Here is a 24,055-nt window from a genome sequence, read left to right as displayed (position 1 = left end):
TAAGTCTCGATTTTCTATCCACCCAGGGGCGACGAAGATGTATAGAGATTTTCGACCCGATTATTGGTGGCCCTGCATGAAGCGGGGTGTCTCTTGGTATGTTGAGAGATGCCTGACCTGCAGGAAGGTCAAGGCGGAGCACCAGAGGCCTCACAGCAAGATGCAGCCGTTAGACATTCCCGTGTGGAAATAGGAGGACATCACCATGGATTTTATCACCAAGCTTCCCAGGACCGCACGAGGAGTAGATTCAATATGGGTAGTAGTGGATCGGTTGACGAAGATTGCTTATTTTATCCCGATCCAGGAGAGTATATCGGCAGAAAAGTTAGCCGATATCTATGTGCGTGAGATCGTGGCACGTCATGGAGTGCCGGTATTGGTGGTGTCAGACCGAGACGTCCGTTTTACATCCAGATTCTGGAAGCGGTTTCACGACGAGATGGGTACACGTCTCCATTTCAGCACCGCTTTCCACCCTCAGACGGACGGGTAGAGCGAGAGGACGATTCAGACTCTCGAGGACATGCTCAGGGCATGTGTTCTAGACTTCGGTGGCAGTTGGGATACGTATCTTCCGTTAGCGGAATTTTTGTATAACAACAGTTATCATGCGAGCATTGATCGACCTCCCTTCGAGATGCTTTATGGGAGGAAGTGTAGGACCCCGATTTGTTAGGGCGAGGTCGGTCAGCGAGTCGTTGGGAGCACAGAGGTGGTGCTCAAGACGACTGAGTTGATTCAGCAGGTCCGTAGTAGACTGCAGACTGCGCAGAGTCGGCAGAAGAGCTACGCCGACAGGAGGCGTTCAGACTTGGAGTTCCGGGTGGGCGATATGGTCCTTCTGAAGGTCTCACCCTGGAAGGGTGTCATCAGGTTTCGGAAGAGGGGCAAGCTGGGCCCCAGGTTTATTGGTCCTTTCAGGGTTTTGGCCCGAGTAGGTCGGGTTGCTTATCGGTTGGATCTTCCTTTAAAGCTTAGCCAGATCCACAACATTTTCCATGTGTCTCAGTTGAGGAAGTGTTTGGTGGATGAGTCAGCAGTTGTACCCCTAGAGGATATCCAGGTTGATAGCAGCCTGAATTATATTGAGAGGCCGGTCGCGATTCTGGACCGGAAGACAAAGACCTTGAGGAACAAGACAATTCAGTTAGTGAAGGTGCAGTGGCAGCACCGGAAGGGGTTTGAGTGGACGTGGGAGGCTGAGGAGGAAATGAGAGAGCACTACCCGGAGTTATTTGCAGATTCAGCCGTAGCAGACTTCGAGGACGAAGTCTGACACAAGTGGGGGAGAATTGTAACTCCCCGTCTCTGGTATGTTGCTTCCGTGGCATTTATTTAGAAGTTTTCAGGAGGGACTCGGCGAGTCTATAGCCTGACTCGTCGAGTAGGGGCAGGATTTCGAGCACGTGTTAGTCAGTGACTCGGCGAGTCCATATTCGGGACTCGGTGAGTCTGCCTGCCAGGAAGAAACCCTAAATCCCCGGGTTGCTCACTATTTAAGCAATGTTATGTGCCCCAAACTCGCCTCCTTCACCCTTAGAGAGCTGTGAGAAACCCTAATCCATCCCTTGATTGTTTTAAGTGTTTTTATGTGGATTTTGAAGGCTTGAAGAAGAAGAAGAAGAAAGGAACAAAGAGAAGAGGTGTAGAGCAAAGATCCAAGGGCAAAATCAGAGTTCATTGAGGTATTTCTCTGATTCCTTCTGTTTTATGCTTTAGACCTCCATTAGAACACTTCTAGGGCTAGTTTGATGTATTTTCCAAACCTTATAGTTGTATGGATGCCTTAATAGGTCGAGATATCCCTAGATCTGTTCATTTAGGAGTTGTAGAGCCCGGATCTATTGCCTTTTTGAAGATGCTTTGCATAAGAACCCTAGATCTAGCCTTTATTATGCTTTTTGAGCCTTATTATCTTCATGGACACTTATGGACACGTAAAGATAGAATCTTTACGTGCTAATCGAACTAAGGAAGCCCAGATCTATAAGTTTTAGACGTTGGATTCAAGCAGAATCGAGTTTAGAGTAGCTGCATGGATGTGACTCGGCGAGTCGGAAGAAAAACTCAGCGAGTCAAGTCGCGAGTCCCGTTTTTCCCCTTTTTGAGTGATGTCGAGTGGGAGCCTGTGAGTAGTAGAGTGGACTCAGTGAGTTGGAGGGCAAACTCAGTAATGGAGGGACTCGACGAGTTGTTCATACAACTCGGCGAGTCCAAGGCAATCTTCTTAGCTCAAGAACAACTCGTCGAGTCGGATGCAGATTGTCTGAGTTCTTGGATCGAAAGGGTACTCGTCGAGTCGATGCCATACTCGACGAGTAGCCACGAGTAGGGTTGAGAAGTGAGACTAGAGACTCGGCGAGTTGGCGGCCCAACTCGGCGAGTCAGGTCAACTGTGGCTTGACTTTGACCGGGAGAGTTGACTTTGACCAAGGGTAAAAGAGTCATTTTACCCCAGTGTAGTGATTAGCATTTGATTGAGTGTGTTTATGGATTTGTAGCCGGGGAGATACCGGAGCAGCAGCAGTTAGCTTCCAGAGCCATACACGCAGCAGCCAGTTCACGAGGTGAGTTTCCTTCCAGTAGGAACGGGTCTACGGCCACAATGTCGGCCCGTTTAGTTAGCAGTAGTTCCGGACTACAGTCCGATGCAGTAGTTAGAGTGCTTGATGTCTTTGTGATTCAAGCATGTTTTGTGTTATGTGTTCCGGACTCTGTTCCGATGCAGTATGCAGTATATGTGTTTATATTAGTTGATATGTGTTATGTTATGCTATGATCAGTCAGTTCCGGACTTTGGTCCGATGCAGTCAGTTCCGGACTTCGGTTTGATGCAGTCAGTTTCGGACTTAGGTCCGATGCAGCTAGTTTCGGACTTCGGTCTGATGCATTGGGCAAGGCCCATTATATGCTTTATATGTATTGTATGGTAGGTGGTAGTCAGGGGGAGCTCACTAAGCTTCGTGCTTACAGTTTCAGTTTTGGTTTCAGGTACCTCCGCAAGAAAAGGGAAGAGCTCGGGATGATGGCATCGCACACACCACAACTTCAGTTTTTGTCCTGGGAGTTGATTCAGTTTCTTGATATGTTTGGATACAGTTGTGATACAGTTTTTCTCACGGTATTTTATCATGGTTTGTGAAACACGCAACGTATGGTTTTGTTATGTGGTACTTGGTTTCATGGTTTTGTTATAATAAAAACTGAAATTTTTGGGTTGTATTTTTGGGTCGTTTCAGAATGAGCTCTAAGCTTTATAGATCTGAGTTTTACACTTCTTGATCAACCATCAGATGGTATGAAGGTCTGAACTTGATGATTATATCTCTAGATCTTACTACTTTTAGAAGTTATGTGCTTTTAGTCCCATATTCTTGGTCTAAGTGAGTATGAACTACGCCAGGCCAAATGAGTTGTTCTTTTGGACGTTTTGGAGTGTTTAAAGTTTTAGATATGTGATCTAGGTCCCTTTCCTTTCTTCATGCATGAGATATGAGGCTTTAGTTTGTATATTAAGTTAGGGTTTAGTTGTTGGACCTTTTTTTAGCCTTGGAAAGTCATAAAGTTGAAAATTTATGACTTAGCACTTTATTTGGAATTAGATATGAGTTTTGGACGTGGTGTCTTAATAGATTAAAACTTAATAGACATGAAGAGGTGACATTCGATTTCGCTGGACATACTTGAGGGTACGCTGCACGTACCTAGTCAAGACCCCGTAATCTGCCCAGGAGAATGCAATATGCGGGGCGTAATGAATGAGTACGCCGAGCGTACTCAATCTAAGTTAACTCATTGACTTTTTGACTTTTGACATTTGACCAAGTTTGACGTAAGAGTATTTTGGGTATTTTGAGCTGTAGTTTGAGTTAGGTCACTACTTGTTATATAGGTGACCTATAGAGTTAACTTTTAGAGAATGTTTCCTTTCGAATGCTCTATTCCAGGTTTAATCTTCAAATTCCAGAGTTATTTTTTCTTTTATTTTTTTTTTTGAAAAAAATATCCTTAATTATATCCATAATGTTTATTTGAAGTTATTTAATGTCAATGTTTTTAAAAGGTCATATTTATGCACTAATATTATGTGTGTGTGTATATATATATATATATATATATATATATATATATATATATATATATATATATATATATATATATATATATATATATATATATACTTTACATTTACTAAGTTTGTTTAACTTTTTGTTAGATTTAAGTAAAAAACTATTTTTTTCTTGAAATTATGGAACTGTTAATTGGATTTTGGACTTGTTCATAAAATTTCGGAGATTTTTGTTTTGTTTTTTGATTTTCGGAATCCGAAATTTTAGTTTGAAATTCGAAATATTGGTATTGAATATGATATTTTGTCCGGAATTCAGTCCAAAATGTATTTTCTTTTTGTTAGAAAAAATATTTTTTTTTGTCCGAAATATCCATTCCAGACCAAATGATTATTTTTATTAAAATAATATGTTTTGGTTATTTCCTTTAAATTCATAGCAAATTATAGTTAAATTAACCTAATTTCCCTTAAATATATCAATGTTACGCTTTATTTATAAAGTATATATATTTTATATTTTTATAATAATCTTAATGGCAAAGTGGCACGTGGTATGTGCATTTGATATGTGGTTGCGATTTGAGATTGTACCTTTGTCACGATTTATTTTCTTTTCTATTTTCTCCCTCGAACGTTTGCTACCAATCCCCATTAAACATAAACATGGTCTAATCTATTTTTGATAGGAATCGATACTTCCACTATTTTCTTTTGATAGTTCCATATATCTTTGAAGGGAAAAAAGACTCTTTATGAAACTAATTGTTGTGTTTGTTTTAATTTGATTTTTTTTAATTTAATATACCATCGAATTTGTTGTTTGTTTTCATCATAACCCTTTTGATCTGTAATAGCCGGTCAAAGGGTTATGGTGAACACAAACAACAAGTTCGATGACATATTGAGTACAAAAAAAGGAAATGGACCAAATGAGAACAAACTCAACAGTTGGTTACTCTCCTGAGTTATTTTCCCCAAAAAGTTAAATGAAATTAAAGTTGCAAAATTATCAAAGATTGCAACCTTCTTTGACCATAACGTATATAAATAGCGTTTTGGAATGGTAACTTCGTTAAAATATGGTCTATGCTATGCTTATTGTGGTTAGTTGTCAACACCTCTCTGCAAAAGGATATGACTGTGTATGAGTGGTATATTTATCAGTATAAACGTTTACCTCAAGGTATATTATGATGGTGTGTCTACAAAAGCTGCATGATCTTGTATATATTGATGATGTATCTTATTCCATGAATTCGATCTTCAAGCTAAGTAAACTCAAAAATCAAATCACTTGTGATTCTACTCGTTTGTAGACTTGTCTAGAATCCATGATACGATAAATCATTTGATTGGAAATGTAAATATAGTCATAAAATGCACTTGCTTAGTCAAGGTTCCTCTAATAAATATTCAAGTGCGTTACAAAGTTGTACATATATGAATAATGTTCTTTCGTGGGTTATGTTTTAAAGAGAAGTAAGAATGAATATCATAAAGTTATTAATATCAGCAGGAGATGACTTGTGATTTGCTATAAATGTGTAAAATGAAAATGAATTAGGAGGGTAACCAACTGTTGTATTTGTTCTCATTTGGTCAATTTCATTTTTTTTGTACTTAATATACTATCAAACTTGTTGTTTGTGTTCACCAAAACCCTTTGACCGACTATCACATGTCAAAAGCCGGTCAAAAGGGTTATGATGAACACAAACAACAAGTTCGATGATATATTGAATACAATAAAAGAAAAAAGACCAAATAAGAACAAACGCAACAGTTACTTAGCTTCAAGAGTCATTTCCCGAATTTTCAAATAAAATTGTCTATTATGCCATTGGTATTAGAAAACCAAATCTTAAATGTACATCAACAATCAACAATAGTTAATAGGATTGTATGTATTTTTTATATTACAGTGTAGTTATTTCATACATTATTCTTTTTTTTTTATTCTACTCGGAATGTATCATCTATTTGTGAAGTCTTAAAATATAAACAAAAGGTATAATTGTCAATTTATTTAAAAATAAAAATATGTGGATGCATAAAATAAGGCCGTGATATCCTCATACCCAAACACCCCTTAATTGACACGTATATTATTTTACACCATATCCAACCAGATGCAGATGCAGGGGAAATAAAATCACTATTTCACTCTGCGTTGATAATGATATTTCAAATCACATGGCGACATCTCAACTCATGACTAATAATTTCGCGGTTGATCCTTTCTTCATCTTCACTCCTCTCTGTTAAATCTCAATAACATTGATTCAATATCAAACCACACAATTAAGCTTTGGCATTCAACAAGGGTGTTTCCAAAATGGGTGTAACTGTATTGTCTTGGCCATCTGATTCAGAGGTGAAGGTTTTTGATCCAGTTTTACTTACTTCAATTATTCGTTTACTCACTCCCATTTAATTCACTGCTACTGTTTCTATTATGATGCAATGTGTTCTTATTCTATGAACTCAATCCTTGATCATGTTTTTAAACTAGGATTTCTGATAGGATCCGAGTAAAATGGAGGATAAAAAGAGTTATCGAGAGTTCGTGTCATACACTCATACTAGCGATATTATTAGCTTTCACTTTTCACTGATGATTGTTTCGTTATTACAACATTTAATCTCATTGTTTGGATGACACTATGACAGAGCTTCTTTTCTATTACATATCGCTTGATTTTATGGAATTCGTAACTTAATTTGGCTTAAATCAAGAGTGTTTGAAACTGATTGCTTTTCAAATCGAATGTTGATATTGATTGTGTCACGAATTCGGTGTTTATATCCGCAGTTGGATAAAATCAGGAAGATAGTTGCTGAAATGGCTGGAGTAGCTGTTGATGTGGTTAGAATTGTTGTATCCCCTTACAGAATTTGCCCTTTGGGAGCTCATATTGATCATCAGGTTGCGACATATCTCCATTTATCATCTTGCTTCATATATATTTTTGAATATTATGTGTTCATGGCTTCTTTATATCAATCGATAAGAATATAATTAATGGATTTGTGCTTTGTTATGCTGAGAATTTTGAGCTTCTAATCAGTTTTTTGATCATACAGGGTGGAACAGTTTCAGCCATGACAGTTGATAAGGGTATAATTCTTGGATTTGTTCCTTCTGGTGATCCTCAGGTATAAACTATAAACTATAAATTATAATTCTCTCACCAATGTATAATTCTAAAACTTATTAGGTGAAAATTTATGAACAACTTTGTTAAAAGTTAAAACCCTAGAGCATTCATGTTACTCGAATCATTTCTTGTTTACTCTTTACTTTGATTTTAATAGCCTTTGTCCTCTTCATGTTAAATGGATCTTTATACAAAGGTTCTACTAAAGTCTGGACAATTTAGTGGACAAGTTTCTTTCAGGTAATTTTATTTTCATTCTATGTTTTATTCCACATCATTTTCTATATTGAGTTTGGAAAGTTGACTACAGAGTTGACCAAATTCAGCTTCCAAAGCATATTGACAAGTCAAATGGCAATACATTGGAGGAATGCAAGTGGGGAAGTTATGCTAAAGGAGCTTTATATGCATTACAACGTGGAGGAAACCATCTGAAACAAGTTAAAAGATTTTAAATAAATAATTTTATAAGTTATTAAGTTATAACACAAACTTTTGAATTTTCTTGATTTGTGATATAAGTTTTTTGATTAAATATTGTTGCAGGGTATCATTGGATTCATTTGTGGGACAAAGGGTCTTGATAGTTCAGGTCTAAGCTCTTCTGCTGCTGTAAGTTTTATTCTTTTTCTACTATATAAATTATAAATAATCTTTAATTTTATATCTTTTGAAATTGGTAATTATGATTCTTTTTTTTTTAAATGTTTGATAGGTTGGAGTTGCTTATCTTTTGGCTTTGGAAAGTGCAAATAATCTTAACATATCTCCTACAGAAAATATTGAGTATGATAGGTAGGTTCCTAATTATTTAAAATGAAAAAAAAATGTTTTATTTATTTATTTTATTTCTAAATCCTATGTAGGCTAATTGAGAATGAATACTTGGGTCTGAAAAATGGCATATTGGATCAATCAGCTATATTGCTTTCAAGCTATGGCTGTTTAACTTTTATGGATTGCAAGGTATTATTATAATTGTTTTTTTATCATAAATTTATGCAATTACTTGGTTTTTCTTGAATACTTTTATTTAAATGAATCTTGTGAACTTTTATGCAGACTAAAAAACACAAGCTTATACATCCACCTAAGCTTGAAATGGAGAAAAAATCTGAAACCAAAATTCCATACAAGATTTTATTAGCTTTTTCAGGGTTAAAACAGGCATTAACAACTAACCCTGGATATAATCGAAGAGTTTCTGAGTGTAGAGAGGCTGCAAAGATTCTTCTAAAGTAAGATTCTTAATTCTATACCTAAAATCCTAAATGCAAGAAATAGCAACCTACTTTTATTTACTTTTCAAATTAAATATTTAATGAATATGTGAATTAAATAGAAAATAATCAGAATATAACATCATTACACCAATACCATGTTTAATCTCACTTAAACCAACCTAAGTCCTAACTAGGAAAAAGACCAAAATGCCCCTACTCCTTTATCACAGAGATTTTTTACATGAAAATGTAATGTTATTTTACAGGGCCTCAGGGAAAGAAGTTGAACCAATATTGTCTAATGGTTAGAAATAGAATTTGACATTTATGGATTTACTCTTTGTTTATTTATTTATTTATTTTTCTTATTTCTTTCACTCTTAACTTTCTTTTTTTATTTAAACTTATTTTGTAGTTGAACAAGAAGAATATGAAGCTCATAAGGTTATATTTTAATTTTCTTTAACTTTCTGCAGTTAACTCCACCTTTTTAACTAATAAAAAAAACGGACTTTTATAAATGAATTCATCCATTAACACAAATTTATGTTTTTCAGTCCAAATTAGAACCAGATTTAGCTAGAAGAGCAGAACATTATTTCTCTGAGAATATGCGAGTTATTAAAGGTTATGCTCTTTAATTTTTAATTTTACCCTTTTAACATTCCATCAAATTCATACAATAATTTAATTTGTTACAGGATTAGAAGCATGGGGATCTGGAAATTTTGAGGAGTTTGGAAAACTTATCTCCGCCTCTGGCTTAAGCTCTATTCAGAATTATGAATGTGGTATGACTTCATGTTCTTTAAATCTTTGTTACGCAGAACTGTGTTTGACATGCATTGGATTTAGACTGTGAGACACACAGACTAATGTCAACGAGACAAAATTTTCAATATTTGTGGGACATGGACCTGGTCTTGATCTCTCGTATGTGAAAAAGACGTGAATACCCTCCTCATTGTTATCATCGAAGATAGCCCTAGAAAGACGTGAAGAGAAGACAGTCTGGTACTGCTGTTTGGCATGCATTGTACTGACTACCTGATGTGACGGGACAAAAAACAAAAATTTCAAATTTTTTGTCTTACCCAAAAAGGTGGGACAGGACAAGGACTTGGTCTCGATCTCTTCTATGTGAAAAAGACGTAAATACCCTCCTCATCCTTATCATCGAAGATAGCACTAGAAAGCTTGTCCGGTCCAGTCTAATCCCGTCAAGCTGTGTCCCGTGTATACACGGGACACGGTTGGATGTGACCAGAGTGAACAAGACAAACTTTCTAGGGCTATATTCGACGATAAGAATGAGAAGGGCATTTACGTCTTTTTCACGTAGAAGAGATCGAGACCAAGTCCTTGTCCCGTCCCACCTTTTTGGGTAAGACAAAAAATTGCAATTTTTGTTTTTTGTCTCGTCACATCAGCCAGTTAGTCCAATGCAAGTCAAACGCAGTACAAAACTGTCTTGTCAAATCCAGATATTTGAAGGTTTTTTTTTCAGGTTGTGAACCGCTAATTCAACTATACGAGATCCTTATAAGGACACCTGGCGTCTACGGGGCCCGTTTCAGTGGTGCGGGATTTCGAGGTTGCTGTGTGGCATTTGTGAAAGCAGAATATGCAGAGGAAGCTTCTTTGTTTGTGAAGAAGGAATACTTGAAGGTTCAACCTCATCTGGCTTCCTATCTTAACCAAGAAACATCTGTTGTGATATGTGATGCAGGAGATTGTGCCCGAATCATCTAACGTGTAATCAAGATATATATAATATTTTCATGAATAAATTCCACATGTATAACAACGTTGAGTGATTCTGTTTATTTGATTCATTTATATTTGATTTGTATGTCACAGATTTGTTAAGAAATGAAAACTCTAAAAGTCATGTGCTATTTAAAATCCTTTTTCTTTGAACTATTATGTTATTTAATCATTATAGAAACTTTAGAAGCTCTCAGTGGGTTAGCATTCAGTGCATTTTATTGTCTTTGAATGAATTTGTTTCAACTATTGAGAGATTGGAATCATTCAATATTAAATAATTTGGTTTTATCAAACAATCCCTATGTTAAATAACGGTAAGCCCAATAATAGAAAAGAAATAAATGAATAATCGTGAAGTATATATTTGCAATTTAGCACGCTTGGAAAAAGAATGCAACATGAATCGTTTAATGCTTTCAAGCTTTTTAAATGATGTTAACTAATTGAAATTTTACATTTTGGTATTGTATAATGTTAATGCATTCGAACAAGATTTTATACTAGGAGAAGAAGGTCAATTAAAAAGAAAAAAAATGGGCTCCAGTGGATACACAACTTCTTCTAATGCTCGTGTCAGACTAGATTTAAATGACGAGAACGAACTCGAACTAAAAAAAATTGTCTGAACCGATGTGTAGGGACAAAGCAAAACGGAAGGGGAAGGGGACTTCTTACAATGCATTGGATTTCAACATAAACTTCGTTGAACTTTTGACATTCGACAAAGAAAAGGATGCTAAGGAACGGGCGAAAAGGAAAAAATGGAGGATATGAAGTTGTGGATGGAAAACGCCGATCATCTTTCGGAATCCGGCCCTTGAGTTAGTTTTGAAGAAGAAAGAGAAGATCATAAAAAAAATGTTTCCCATAGATTGTTTCATTCATGAAAAAATGTTCCCCGAAGATTGTTTCGGTTTTTTTTTTTTTTTTTTTTTTTTTTTTTTTTAAATTTAAATCTAGGTTATGTTTTCCTAAATCTTGGTTGTTGTCTGGTTGTTTTTATATAAATTTTATTTTAAGTAATGAAGTATTTTCATTTTAATTAATTTTTGTGTTTATTAATCATTTTTAAAAGATTATATTTATTTTTTGAATTATAAATCTTAAAAGTCAATTATCATTATTTAAAAATAAAATAAAAGTGAAAGGTAGTGAAACATGACCATTTCCTACATTTTTGGTGAGGGAAAAGACAGTGAGGGAAAGCCGACGTGACACTCAAAAAGTGAAAGATGCTTCTCATACATACCCTATTATGTAACACCTATATCCTGAGGTTAATTCAAATTCCATTTTTTTAGCATTTTAAGGTTTATCACAACGTGGGGAGGCACCACAATGTAGCAAATCAAGATGCATCGCGGGTTGATTTAAGTCGCCACGACGTGGCAGTATATGGCCACGATGTGGTAGCTGGCAAATGAAAAAACCTTATTTTCAAGTTTTGCTCCTTATTTAAAGAAATGAGGAGGCTAGGGTTTGCTCATCAATCTCTTTGAGATCTGAGAAAACCTTAATTCCCTCCTCCTTTTTTTAAGCCTTGTTTTGGTGTTCTTTGAAGCCATTGAAGGAAGAAAGAGGAATAAGTGAGCTAAGATTCAGAAAGCAAGTCCTCATCCTTTGCAATAACATTCTTTTGGACCATTTTAAGTGTCCAAGACTTTATTTTTATTATAATAAGTTGCTAGATCTTGAGTTTTGTCCATAAATCTTCATATTCTTGATTGTTGGAGTAGTGAGATCTCATAAAGTTTACATCTTTATGAATCTCCAGGCCATTTAGGGGGTTTAATGCTTTGGATTTGGATTAGTAATAAGTGTTTGTATCATGCATGAATTTTTGGTCAAAAACCCTCATTTTAACCTAATAAGAGCCCAAGACATGCATTGGACATGCATGTCTGGAAAGTAAGGGTTTTTATGTTGTTTTGTGATACTAGAAAAAATTTGGAAGTGGTGGACTGGAAGTCTTTAAGGTTAAGTGCTTAATGAATTAAGCCAAGTTGTGATTCGCTCTTTTTGGACCTAAGAGTGAAATCCTTACCTCTTGGAGGGGTCTAAAGGCCGCTGAAATACTTAAATATTTTTTTAGCTTAAATATTTCAAACAAATTCGTCAAATCTTTTTTTTAGCTTAAATATGGTTTAGACGCTGCATTTTGTTAGTATTGGTGGTTTTTGTTTTTGAAAAATGACGAGTATATTAGGAATTTTCAAGTTTTCACAAATCTTTAAGTTCTCACTATATATATATATATATATATATATATATATATATATATATATATATATATATATATATATATATATATATATATATACTAGCCGTTTACCCGCGCAAAGCGGCGGACGACAAATAGTTTGTTTTGACAATTAATTTCTTTTCGATGGAGAATGATTATTTTCAATTCAATCATTAGTTTGTTTTAGGAACATGTCATATTAAAAATAAAGAAAATTCATGAAATGACCAAATTATAGGGTGTTGAGTATTTATTTGGATGAAAAAAGATCTGGTCAAAACCTTGGAAGAGAAGATTTATAGGAGTTTGTTTAAATTTTAATATTATTTTATTAGTGATTAGTTGTACAATTAGCTTAATAATTTGAATGTCTTAAAAAATATTATTATTTTATTCAATCTATTTTTAGAAATAGTGGGATTTGTTTTATAAGATACTATATATATATATATATATATATATATATATATATATATATATATATATATATATATATATATATAGGGAAGGGTTATATAGAAAATATATATTAGGGCAAAACATCCTTTTAGAATAGATTACATAAATGGTCCCTGTAATTTGGGGGTAATTTGTATCTTTGGTTATATTTTAGGTTTAATTAGAAAAAACCGACATCTAAACACCAAAAGATGGCCGCTCCCTTCTTTCTCAGTTCGTCAATCTCTCCACCATGCGTCATTTATTTCACCCTCTCTTTGTCATTGAGAGCAACCCGATCCAACGATGATAAACCCTAGCCGCCTATCATTCGTTCTGACCACAAACTCTAATAAGAATCAATCAGTAAAGATCCGATACACAACCACACTTCTCCTCTCATCTCTACGATGCCTCAATGCTCATCTCCAACGAATTTATGTGTTCGTCAAACTTGCGAAAGCTTCTTCGTTGTAACCTCCACAACAGATCAGCTATGCCTTTGTAGAAGCAACTGAAACGATCCAAAAATACGACCCAAAAATTTTCATTTTTCAATATAATCAAAACCATAATATGAGTATCATAACATAGAAACATACGCGATGTATCCCAATCATAATAAAATACTGTGCGGAAAACTGTATCATACTACATCAAATCCAAAACAAATAAAACCATCCCCAGGATAAAAGCTAAGCTGTGGTGTGTGCGATGCTGTCACCCCGAGCTCTTCCCTTTGCTTGCGGAAGTACCTGAAACCAAAACTGAAACTGTAAGCACGAAGCTTAGTGAGCTCCCCCAAAATACCACATACCATACAATAACATATAACACATATTGGGCCTTGCCCACTGCATCGGGCCGAAGCCCGGAAACTGCATCGGACCGAAGCCCGGAACTGACTGGGACCTTGTCCCCTACACCGGACCAAAGTCCGGAACTAACTGGGACCTTGTCCCCTGCATCGGACCGAAGTCCGGAACTAACTGGGACCTTGTCCCCTGCATCGGACCGAAGTCCGGAACTAACTGCATCGGACCGAAGTCCGGAACTAACTGGGACCTTGTCCCCTGCATCGGACCGGAGTCCGGAAATAACTGACTGAACATATCATAGCATATCAACTAGCATGAGCACATATACTGCATACTGCATCGAGCCGTAGCCCGGAACACATAACACGTAACATATGAAACATAGCACATAAATCCTGTCTGAGCCACGAAGGCATCAAACATACTAGCTACTACATCGGACCGAAGTCCGGAAACTACCGCTAACTGGACGGGCCGGCATTGTGGCCTTAGACCCGTCCCTACTTGAAGGAAACTCACCTCGTAAGCTGGCTGCTGAGTGTGTGGCTCGGGAAGCTAACGGCTGCTGCTCCTGAATCTCCTCGGCTACAAGTCCATAAGCACACTCAATCAAATACTAAACACTGCACTTGGGGTAAAATGACTCTTTTACCCTTGGTCAAAGTCAACTCTCTTTGGGCTGACTCGCCGAGTTGGGTCACCCAACTCACCGAGTCCTACTCTTACTTCTCAGTTCAACACGCTGCTACTCGTCGAGTGAGGCATCGACTCGACGAGTACCCTCTTGATCCAAGAACTCAGACAATCTTCATCCGACTCGCCGAGCCGTATGAACAAAATCGACGAGTTGTTCATGATCCTAAGAAGATTGTCTTGGACTCGCCGAGTTGTATGAACAACTCGCCGAGTCCCTCCATCACTGAGTCTACCCTCAACTCGCTGAGTCCACTCTCTAACCCACTGGATTCACTCGACACTGACCAAAATGAAGGACTCGGGAACTCGCGACCCAACTCGCCGAGTCGTTCTTCCCGACTCGCCGAGTTGCCGCCATGCAACTGATTTTTACTCGATTTTGTTTGAATCCAACACATACAATTGATAGATCTGAGTCCATTAAGCTGATTTACCACGTAAAGTTTCCAACTTTACGTGCACAACCTCATGAATAAGGGAAATAAGGCTAAAGGATGCATAAAATGGGTAGATCTATGATTAATATGCAAAGTAACTCCAAAAAGACAGTAGATCTGGGCTCTACAACACCCCATTATTCAGATCTAAAGATATCTCGACTTATTAAGGCATTCATGCAAACATAAGGCTTGGAACAAGCATCAACTAGCTCTTAGGAGAGCCCTAATGGAAGTTTAAAGCATATAACAAGAGGGAACTCCGAAAATACCTCAAATAACTCAGATTGCCCTTGGATCTTTGCACTCCAACTCTTCTCCTTGCTTCTTTCTTCTTCTCCTTCTTCACACCTTCACAAAATGGCACAAAACACTTAGCTCACACAAGGGTGGATTAGGGTTCTTTCTCACAGTGTTCTCAGGGTGAGGGAGGCGGGAATGGGGCTATAAGGTGGTTTAAATAGTGGGCAACCCGGGGATTTAGGGTTTCACCCAGACGGATGGACTCGCCGAGTCCAGGATATGGACTCGCCGAATCCCCGGCTCACGCGTGCTCGCAGCCGCGACCCTACTCGGCGAGTCAGGCTATGAACTCGCCAAGTCCCTCTTGCAAAACTTACAACAATTACCAATGAATTAACATACCGGGAACGGGTCGTTACAATTCTCCCCCACTTGTCTCAGACTTCGTCCTCGAAGTCTGCTACGGCTGGATCTGCAAATAACTCTGGGTAGTGCTCTCTCATCTCCTCCTCAGCCTCCCACGTCCACTCAGACCCCTTCCGGTGCTGCCACTGCACCTTTACTAACTGAATTTCCTTGTTCCTCAAGGTCTTGGTCTTCCGGTCCAGAATCGCGACCGGTCTCTCAATATAATTCAGGCTACTATCAACCTGAATATCCTCTAGGGGAACGACTGCTGATTCATCCACCAAACACTTCCTCAACTGAGACACATGGAAAGTGTTGTGGATCTGACTAAGCTCTTCAAGAAGATCTAACCGATAAGCAACCCGACCCACCCTGGCCAAAACCCTGAAAGGACCAATAAATCTGGGGCCCAACTTGCCCCTCTTCCGGAACCTGATGACACCCTTCCAAGGTGAGACTTTTAGAAGGACCATATCCCCCACCTGGAACTCCAAGTCCGAACGCCTCCTATCGGCGTAGCTCTTCTGCCGACTCTGAGCAGTCTGCAGTCTACTACGGACCTGCTGGATCAACTCAGTCGTCTTGAGCACCACCTCCGTGCTCCCGATGACCCGCTGACCGACCTCACCCCAACAAATCGGGGTCCTACACTTCCTCCCATACAGCATCTCAAAGGGAGGTCGGTCAATGCTCGCATGGTAACTGTTGTTATACGAGAATTCCGCTAACGGAAGATACGTATCCCAACTGCCACCGAAATCTAGGACACATGCCCTGAGCATATCCTCGAGAGTCTGAATCGTCCTCTCGCTCTGCCCGTCTGTCTGAGGGTGGAAAGCGGTGCTGAAATGGAGACGAGTACCCATCTCGTCGTGGAACCGCTTCCAGAACCTGGATGTGAAACGGACATCTCGGTCAGACACCACAGATACCGGCACTCCATGACGTGCCACAATCTCTCGCACATAGATATCGGCCAACTTCTCCGCTGATATACTCTCCTAGATCGGGATAAAATGGGCACTCTTCGTCAACCGATCCACTACTACCCATATCGAGTCCACTCCACGTGCGGTCCTGGGAAGTTTGGTGACAAAATCCATGGTAATGTCCTCCCATTTCCACACGGGAATGTCTAACGGCTGCATCTTGCCGTGAGGTCTTTGGTGCTCCGCTTTGACCTTCCGGCAAGTCAAACATCTCTCAACATACCAAGCGACGTCTCGCTTCATGCAGGGCCACCAATAATCAGGTCGAAGATCTCGATACATCTTCGTCGCTCCTGGGTGGATAGAAAATCGAGACTTATGAGCCTCGTCCATCAATACTTGCCGTACCCCACCCCAGTACGGTACCCATACCCTACCATGAAGCGTCAACAAACCCCGACTGTCGTAATCAAATGAAGCTACTCGGCCCACTATCCTCTCACACTTCTGCCTCTCCTCCTTGAGGCCCTCCATCTGAGCCTCATTGATCCGCTCCAACAGTGGAGTGATCACTGTCATCCTCATACACAGATCCCTGATAGGGGCCGCCGACACCTTGAGGCTTAGGGCGTCGGCCACCTCGTTAGCCTTCCCTGGATGATAAAGGATCTCACAGTCGTAATCCTTTAGCACATCCAACCACCTCCTCTGCCTCATATTCAGACTCGGCTGATCCATAAGATACCTCAAACTCTTGTGATCCGTGTATATAGTACAACGGACCCCATAAAGGTAATGCCTCCAAATCTTGAGGGCAAACACAACTGCCCCCAGCTCCAAATCATGGGTAGGATAATTAGCCTTGTGAGGCTTCAACTGTCTCGAGGCATAAGCTATCACATGGCCTCGCTGCATCAGAACTGCTCCCAAACCTGTGATCGAGGCATCACAATAGACTACAAAGTCCTCTACTCCCTCTGGCAAGGTAAGGATCGGAGCCTCGCACAATCTCTGCCTGAGGGTCTCGAATGCTGTCTGCTGCTCCGGACCCCAACGAAATACCACTGACTTCTTGGTCAGTCGGGTGAGCGGCACTGCTATCTTGGAGAAATCCTGAATAAATCTCCGATAATACCCTGCCAACCCTAGGAAGCTCCGAATCTCATATGGATACTTCGGGACCTCCCACTGCATCACGGCCTCTATCTTGGCCGGATCTACCAGAATACCCTTCTGGTTGATGAGGTGACCAAGGAACTGCACCTCGCGCAACCAGAACTCACATTTGGAGAACTTTGCGAAAAGTCTCTCCCTCCTCAAAACCTCTAGCACCTCCTGCAGGTGCTCCTCGTGCTGCTCCTGCGTCTTGGAATACACCAAGATGTCATCTATGAACACTATCACTGACCGATCCAGCATCGACCTACACACGCGGTTCATGAGATCCATGAACGCGGCTGGAGCATTGGTGAGCCCAAATGGCATCACCACAAACTCGTAATGACCATACCTGGTCCTGAAAGCAGTCTTCTGTACATCCTCATCTCTAACCCGCATCTGATGATATCCGGAGCGTAGATCGATCTTGGAGAACCAAGACGCTCCCTGAAGCTGATCAAACAAATCATCTATCCTCGGGAGTGGGTAACGGTTCTTCACCGTTACCTTATTCAGCTCCCGATAATCAATACACATACGATGCGACCCATCCTTCTTTCTCACAAACAGGATCGGCGCTCCCCAAGGCGAACTGCTCGGCCGAATGAAACCCTTGTCTAACAGCTCCTGCAGCTGTGTAGACAACTCCTGCATCTCAGGGGGAGCTAGTCGATACGGTGCCTTGGCTATCGGAGCCGCACCAGGAATGAGGTCGATCCTGAACTCAACCTGTCTCTCAGGAGGTATCCCCGGCAAATCCTCGGGAAACACGTCCGGGTAGTCTCGAACAATAGGAACATCATCCACTGTCGACTTGCCCTTCTCCCGGGCATCCAAAACATAAGCTACAAAACCGGCGCAACCCTGCTGAACATAGCGCCTTGCCCTTGCGGCAGAACAAAAGGTCGGTCCTCGCTGTGGCCTCTCGCCCTGAATCACCAACTCTCCCCCACTGGGAGTGCGAACCCTCACTAGCTGAAGCTCACAATCAATCACCGCCCATTGGGGCTTAGCCAATCCATACCCACAATAACCTTATTCCCTTGCAGGGGAATAGGTACCAGATCCACTGAAAACTGCTCATCAAATAACTGAAGAGAACACCCTCTATGCACTCTGCCGACCCTCACGGTCCTATCATCCGCTATCTCAACCTCTAATGGACAATCCAGCTCCCCTGGAGCTCTACTGAACCTCTTGCTAAGCGCAAGAGATACGAATGATCAGGTAGCCCCCGAATCGAATAATACCAAAGCAGAAATGCCGTTCACAGAGAACGACCCTGAATAAAACATTCAATCATAAGTAACATTTAATCAATAATAATAAAGAGATAAAAGGGAAGATACATACCCGTCACCACATCAGGAGTCGCTCGCGCCTCCTCTGCTGTCATCTGAAACGCCCTACTCTTCGCCACTGGCGCATCAGCTCGGCCCTGCCGGCCATCTGTAATCCTCAAAGTAGCAGGGGCAGGTGCACCCACCTTCCCCGCTGAAGCTAAACTCGGACACTGGGACTTTTTATGTCCCCTCTGATTGCACTGAAAGCAAATCAGATCTGATGCTGCGACGGCAGTAGCAGGGGCCGTACAATCCCTACTCAAATGCCCAACCCGACCGCACTTGTAGCAGCCGGAACTCCCTGCCTTGCACGCTCCTTCGTGCAATCTCCCACACTTGCCACATCGACCGTGGCTCTGCTGACTCCTAGATCTGTGATCCGAAACCTTGGGCTTTTTGCCCGAACCGCCTGAACCCGAAACCACCTCCGGTTTCCTCTTCTTCTCCATCTCAAGATCAATCTCCCTCTCCCGAGCTCTAGCAATCATATCTTCCAGCGTTTTACAGCTGGACCGGCTCACAAACTGGCGGATATCGCTCCGCAACATCTCATGATAACGGGCCTTCTTCATTTCCTCATCAGCTACATACTGAGGAACGAGAAGAGCCCTCTCCCTGAACTTGGCGGTGATCTCCGCCACTGTCTCTGTAGTCTGGGTGAGGTCCTGAAACTCCCTAGCTAGCTGTTGCACCTCAATGACCGGTGCAAACTCCGCCCTGAACCTGGTAGAGAAATCAGCCCAGGTCATGGCGTCCAATGCTGCATCGTCCCCAATGGCATGCCCGACCTTCTTCCACCAATCTCGTGCCCTGTCCTTCAGAAGACAGGACGCCAATCTGACCTTGTCCCCCTCGGGACATCTGCTAGTGCGGAAAGCGTTGGCCACATCCGCCAACCATCTGCTGCTCGCTATGGGGTCTCGCGCCCCATGATAGTCCGGAGCTCCACATGCCCTGAACTCCCTGAAAGTAAGGGTGCGCGACCCCATCATGGCCGCCACCTCGGCACGGAAAGTGCCCAATCTCTCATCCATCAGCTCTAGAATCCCCTCCTTGATCGAACCGAAGATCATAGGAGTCTGCTCTATAATGATGCGCGTAATCTCCGAAGAAAGAAACTCTCGGGTCTGCTCATCCATGCGCTCATCCCCCGAACCTGAACCTGATCCCTCCCCGCTACCTCCGCTGCCGGCTGCTGGTCTCGAACGCAGAACCACCATTCTGAAACACATCAAAACTACATCAGAAAACAGAAATATCTTGAGGGATCATTGATACTACAACTAGCTTCCTGGTCTTGTCTCAGCCTTTCTTGATTCGAGTACGGATCCTCTGCTTCCAGTAGTACGGGCCCATACTACCTTCCACATCTATCCGTACTTTCTTCAAGAACTGCCCTGACTCCACCAAGTCACTTCTACTACTACTGATCTCTGCTACTCTCATCCTAGGCTTGCCCCAGGGAAACCTCAAACTCAACTCAACTAGTCCTCAGCTGCTGCAGGTCTCCTTATAATGCTAATTAACCATCACCTGAACGCCATCACATGTGACGAAGATCAGATAATCCTTCAAGTAAAAGACCCGTCCCTATAATGGTTGGACTCAAACAAGAGCTGCGCAATAGGGCCAGTTCCAGCACTCTGGGATTATTCAATCCTGATCACATGTGGTGTAACGTGTTCACCTAATGGCTAACTTCCATCACTCAAAACTCCCACAAAGCACGAAGCAAGCAGCATTCGGAACAAGGAAACATACTCAGGCAAAACTATTCTCAAACGAGAAACTAATCTAGCATACAGTGCTAAGCTCATACTATCAGGCATAACCTAAACAGGCTATCCTACTGCTGTCTACTCATTACTAGCATGCAATACTCATAAGGATGTAACACATAAAGCAGGCACATAAGGCATCCTCCTAGATCCTTAGTCCTATACTAGCACGTTGTTCTATTGAACTGAAACTGAACAAATAACTTGTATGGGTAATTTGGGAGTACTTACTTGAGCTCGGCTGATCGCATGCACCACACCCTTATCTGGTTTTAAAAAAAAAATTTCTTTCTTTCTAAGTGCTTTCAAAATTCTTTTAGAAAACATTTTCCTTTTAAAAATCTTTTTATTTCCCCTTAGTTTGAGTTCAGATACACCCGGAAGTGTATCCGAATCCCTCAAACCAGGGCTTTGATACCAACTTGAAACGACCCAAAAATACGACCCAAAAATTTTCATTTTTCAATATAATCAAAACCATAATATGAGTATCATAACATAGAAACATATGCGATGTATCCCAATCATAATAAAATACTGTGCGGAAAACTGTATCATACTACTCAAATCTAAAACAACTAAAACCATCCCCAGGATAAAAGCTAAGATGTGGTGTGTGCGATGCTGTCACCCCGAGCTCTTCCCTTTGCTTGCGGAAGTACCTGAAACCAAAACTGAAACTGTAAGCACGAAGCTTAGTGAGCTCCCCCAAAATACCACATACCATACAATAACATATAACACATATTGGGCCTTGCCCACTGCATCGGGCCGAAGCCCGGAAACTGCATCGGACCGAAGCCCGGAACTGACTGGGACCTTGTCCCCTGCACCGGACCAAAGTCCGGAACTAACTGGGACCTTGTCCCCTGCATCGGACCGAAGTTCGGAACTAACTGCACCGGACCGAAGTCCGGAACTAACTGCATCGGACCGAAGTTCGGAACTAACTGAGACCTTGTCCCCTGCATCGGACCGGAGTCCGGAAATAACTGACTGAACATATCATAGCATATCAACTAGCATGAACACATATATTGCATACTGCATCGAGCCGTAGCCCGGAACACATAACACGTAACATATGAAACATAGCACATAAATCCTGTCTGAGCCACGAAGGCATCAAACATACTAGCTACTACATCGGACCGAAGTCCGGAAACTACCGCTAACTGGACGGGCCGGTATTGTGGCCTTAGACCCGTCCCTACTTGAAGGAAACTCACCTCGTAAGCTGGCTGCTGAGTGTGTGGCTCGGGAAGCTAACGGCTGCTGCTCCTGAATCTCCTCGGCTACAAGTCCATAAGCACACCCAATCAAATACTAAACACTGCACTTGGGGTAAAATGACTCTTTTACCCTTGGTCAAAGTCAACTCTCTTTGGGCTGACTCGCCGAGTTGGGTCACCCAACTCGCCGAGTCCTACTCTCACTTCTCAGTTCTACACGCTGCTACTCGTCGAGTGAGGCATCGACTCGACGAGTACCCTCTTGATCCAAGAACTCAGACAATCTTCATCCGACTCGCCGAGCCGTATGAACAAAATCGACGAGTTGTTCATGATCCTAAGAAGATTGTCTTGGACTCGCCGAGTTGTATGAACAACTCGCCGAGTCCCTCCATCACTGAGTCTACCCTCAACTCGCTGAGTCCACTCTCTAACCCACTGGATTCACTCGACACTGACCAAAATGAAGGACTCGGGAACTCGCGACCCAACTCGCCGAGTCGTTCTTCCCGACTCGCCGAGTTGCCGCCATGCAACTGATTTTTACTCGATTTTGTTTGAATCCAACACATACAATTGATAGATCTGAGTCCATTAAGCTGATTTACCACGTAAAGTTTCCAACTTTACGTGCACAACCTCATGAATAAGGGAAATAAGGCTAAAGGATGCATAAAATGGGTAGATCTATGATTAATATGCAAAGTAACTCCAAAAAGACAGTAGATCTGGGCTCTACAACACCCCATTATTCAGATCTAAAGATATCTCGACTTATTAAGGCATTCATGCAAACATAAGGCTTGGAACAAGCATCAACTAGCTCTTAGGAGAGCCCTAATGGAAGTTTAAAGCATATAACAAGAGGGAACTCCGAAAATACCTCAAATAACTCAGATTGCCCTTGGATCTTTGCACTCCAACTCTTCTCCTTGCTTCTTTCTTCTTCTCCTTCTTCACACCTTCACAAAATGGCACAAAACACTTAGCTCACACAAGGGTGGATTAGGGTTCTTTCTCACAGTGTTCTCAGGGTGAGGGAGGCGAGAATGGGGCTATAAGGTGGTTTAAATAGTGGGCAACCCGGGGATTTAGGGTTTCACCCAGACGGATGGACTCGCCGAGTCCAGGATATGGACTCGCCGAGTCCCCGGCTCACGCGTGCTCGCAGCCGCGACCCTACTCGGCGAGTCAGGCTATGAACTCGCCGAGTCCCTCTTGCAAAACTTACAACAATTACCAATGAATTAACATACCGGGAACGGGTCGTTACATCAACTATGCAGATTTCTGTCGGCGCTGCCCTCCCCTGTCCTAAAGCCGCACACAAAATGGTTTATCAGTGAGATTTTGGTTACCAATCGATCTCATTGACAAACAGACTTCTCTTATCAGATCGAAGTTAAATACTTTTTAAAAGAAAACCTAGAAAAGTTTTCTGATGGTACCATTTATTCAAAGCCTGGATCGTAGGAGATACAACAATGGGGAAATAGATAATCGAGGGCAAGAGAGAGACAACAGTGGCAGCGACAACATTTTCGGATCTGCTCCAGCGACTGTGATTTTTGATCGTTTGTATACATATTTTGATTTCTGATTTCTGCTCCTCCTTAACTGATTCCACACTTTATGTTATGAACTTTTTCTTTTTATCCTTTATTAGTTTTATGCATTTGATGTTGGTGATGTTCAAAATTGAAACTTACGATCAATTTTTGAAAATCTAGTGTATATGTGTGTTCTTTCAGAAATCGGTGATTCACAGTGAAGATGAAATGGTTTGTAGCTTTGCATTTGGATGTTGTATCTGGTAAAAGGTGGTGGTGGAACCCAAACTTTTCCCTCAGTAAATTTTGATTTTATCAATTTCGTTAAGCAAATAGAATTATTTTTTCTAGGTTTCTTCTTCATGGATGAGGATGATGAACTGGAAAGGGAAAATGAAACGGGAGGGAAGATGATGGGTTGGTTGTGGATCTAAACAAATATAGTTGGACTAAACATATAATTTTAAGAAAAGTACATGGACTAAATTTGTAAATTAACCTAATCATAAAAACGGGTTTTGTAATTTCAATAACTTCTATAGTTGGACAAATGTCAA

The 24,055-nt window shown here is 40.9% G+C and overlaps 1 protein-coding gene across 2 annotated transcripts; it reads left to right on the top strand.

The window, feature by feature from the left end:
* Positions 1–6,197: 6,197 nt before the first annotated feature.
* Positions 6,198–10,361, top strand: LOC111888555 (galacturonokinase). 2 transcript variants are annotated; one of them, XM_023884712.2, is made up of 14 exons: positions 6,198–6,449; positions 6,888–7,001; positions 7,160–7,231; positions 7,430–7,473; positions 7,544–7,673; positions 7,780–7,845; positions 7,949–8,028; positions 8,100–8,199; positions 8,296–8,471; positions 8,723–8,760; positions 8,872–8,900; positions 9,014–9,083; positions 9,158–9,247; positions 9,964–10,361. In XM_023884712.2, exons 1-14 carry the CDS (start codon positions 6,411–6,413, stop codon positions 10,206–10,208), a joined length of 1,293 nt encoding a protein of 430 aa, XP_023740480.1. In that variant the 5' UTR covers positions 6,198–6,410; the 3' UTR covers positions 10,209–10,361. The 2 variants fall into 2 exon arrangements, with proteins under 2 accessions (XP_023740480.1, XP_023740481.1); XM_023884713.3 differs by lacking the exon at positions 6,198–6,449 and having other exon boundaries at positions 6,934–7,001; positions 7,391–7,473.
* Positions 10,362–24,055: the final 13,694 nt, after the last annotated feature.

This window comes from Lactuca sativa, chromosome 7 (assembly GCF_002870075.4).
Source record: "Lactuca sativa cultivar Salinas chromosome 7, Lsat_Salinas_v11, whole genome shotgun sequence".
Taxonomy (NCBI): Eukaryota; Viridiplantae; Streptophyta; class Magnoliopsida; order Asterales; family Asteraceae; genus Lactuca; species Lactuca sativa.
Note: the sequence above shows the minus strand (reverse complement) of the source record. Positions and strands in the feature narration are given on the sequence as shown.

Excerpts from the sequence above, each read along its gene's own strand:
- LOC111888555 (XM_023884712.2), top strand. The coding sequence starts at position 6,411 with ATGGGTGTAACTGTATTGTCTTGGCCATCTGATTCAGAG. Across the intron at positions 8,029-8,099 it reads GAAAATATTGAGTATGATAG|GCTAATTGAGAATGAATACT; the intron begins GTAGGTTCCTAA and ends AATCCTATGTAG. Across the intron at positions 8,901-9,013 it reads AAGAATATGAAGCTCATAAG|TCCAAATTAGAACCAGATTT; the intron begins GTTATATTTTAA and ends TATGTTTTTCAG.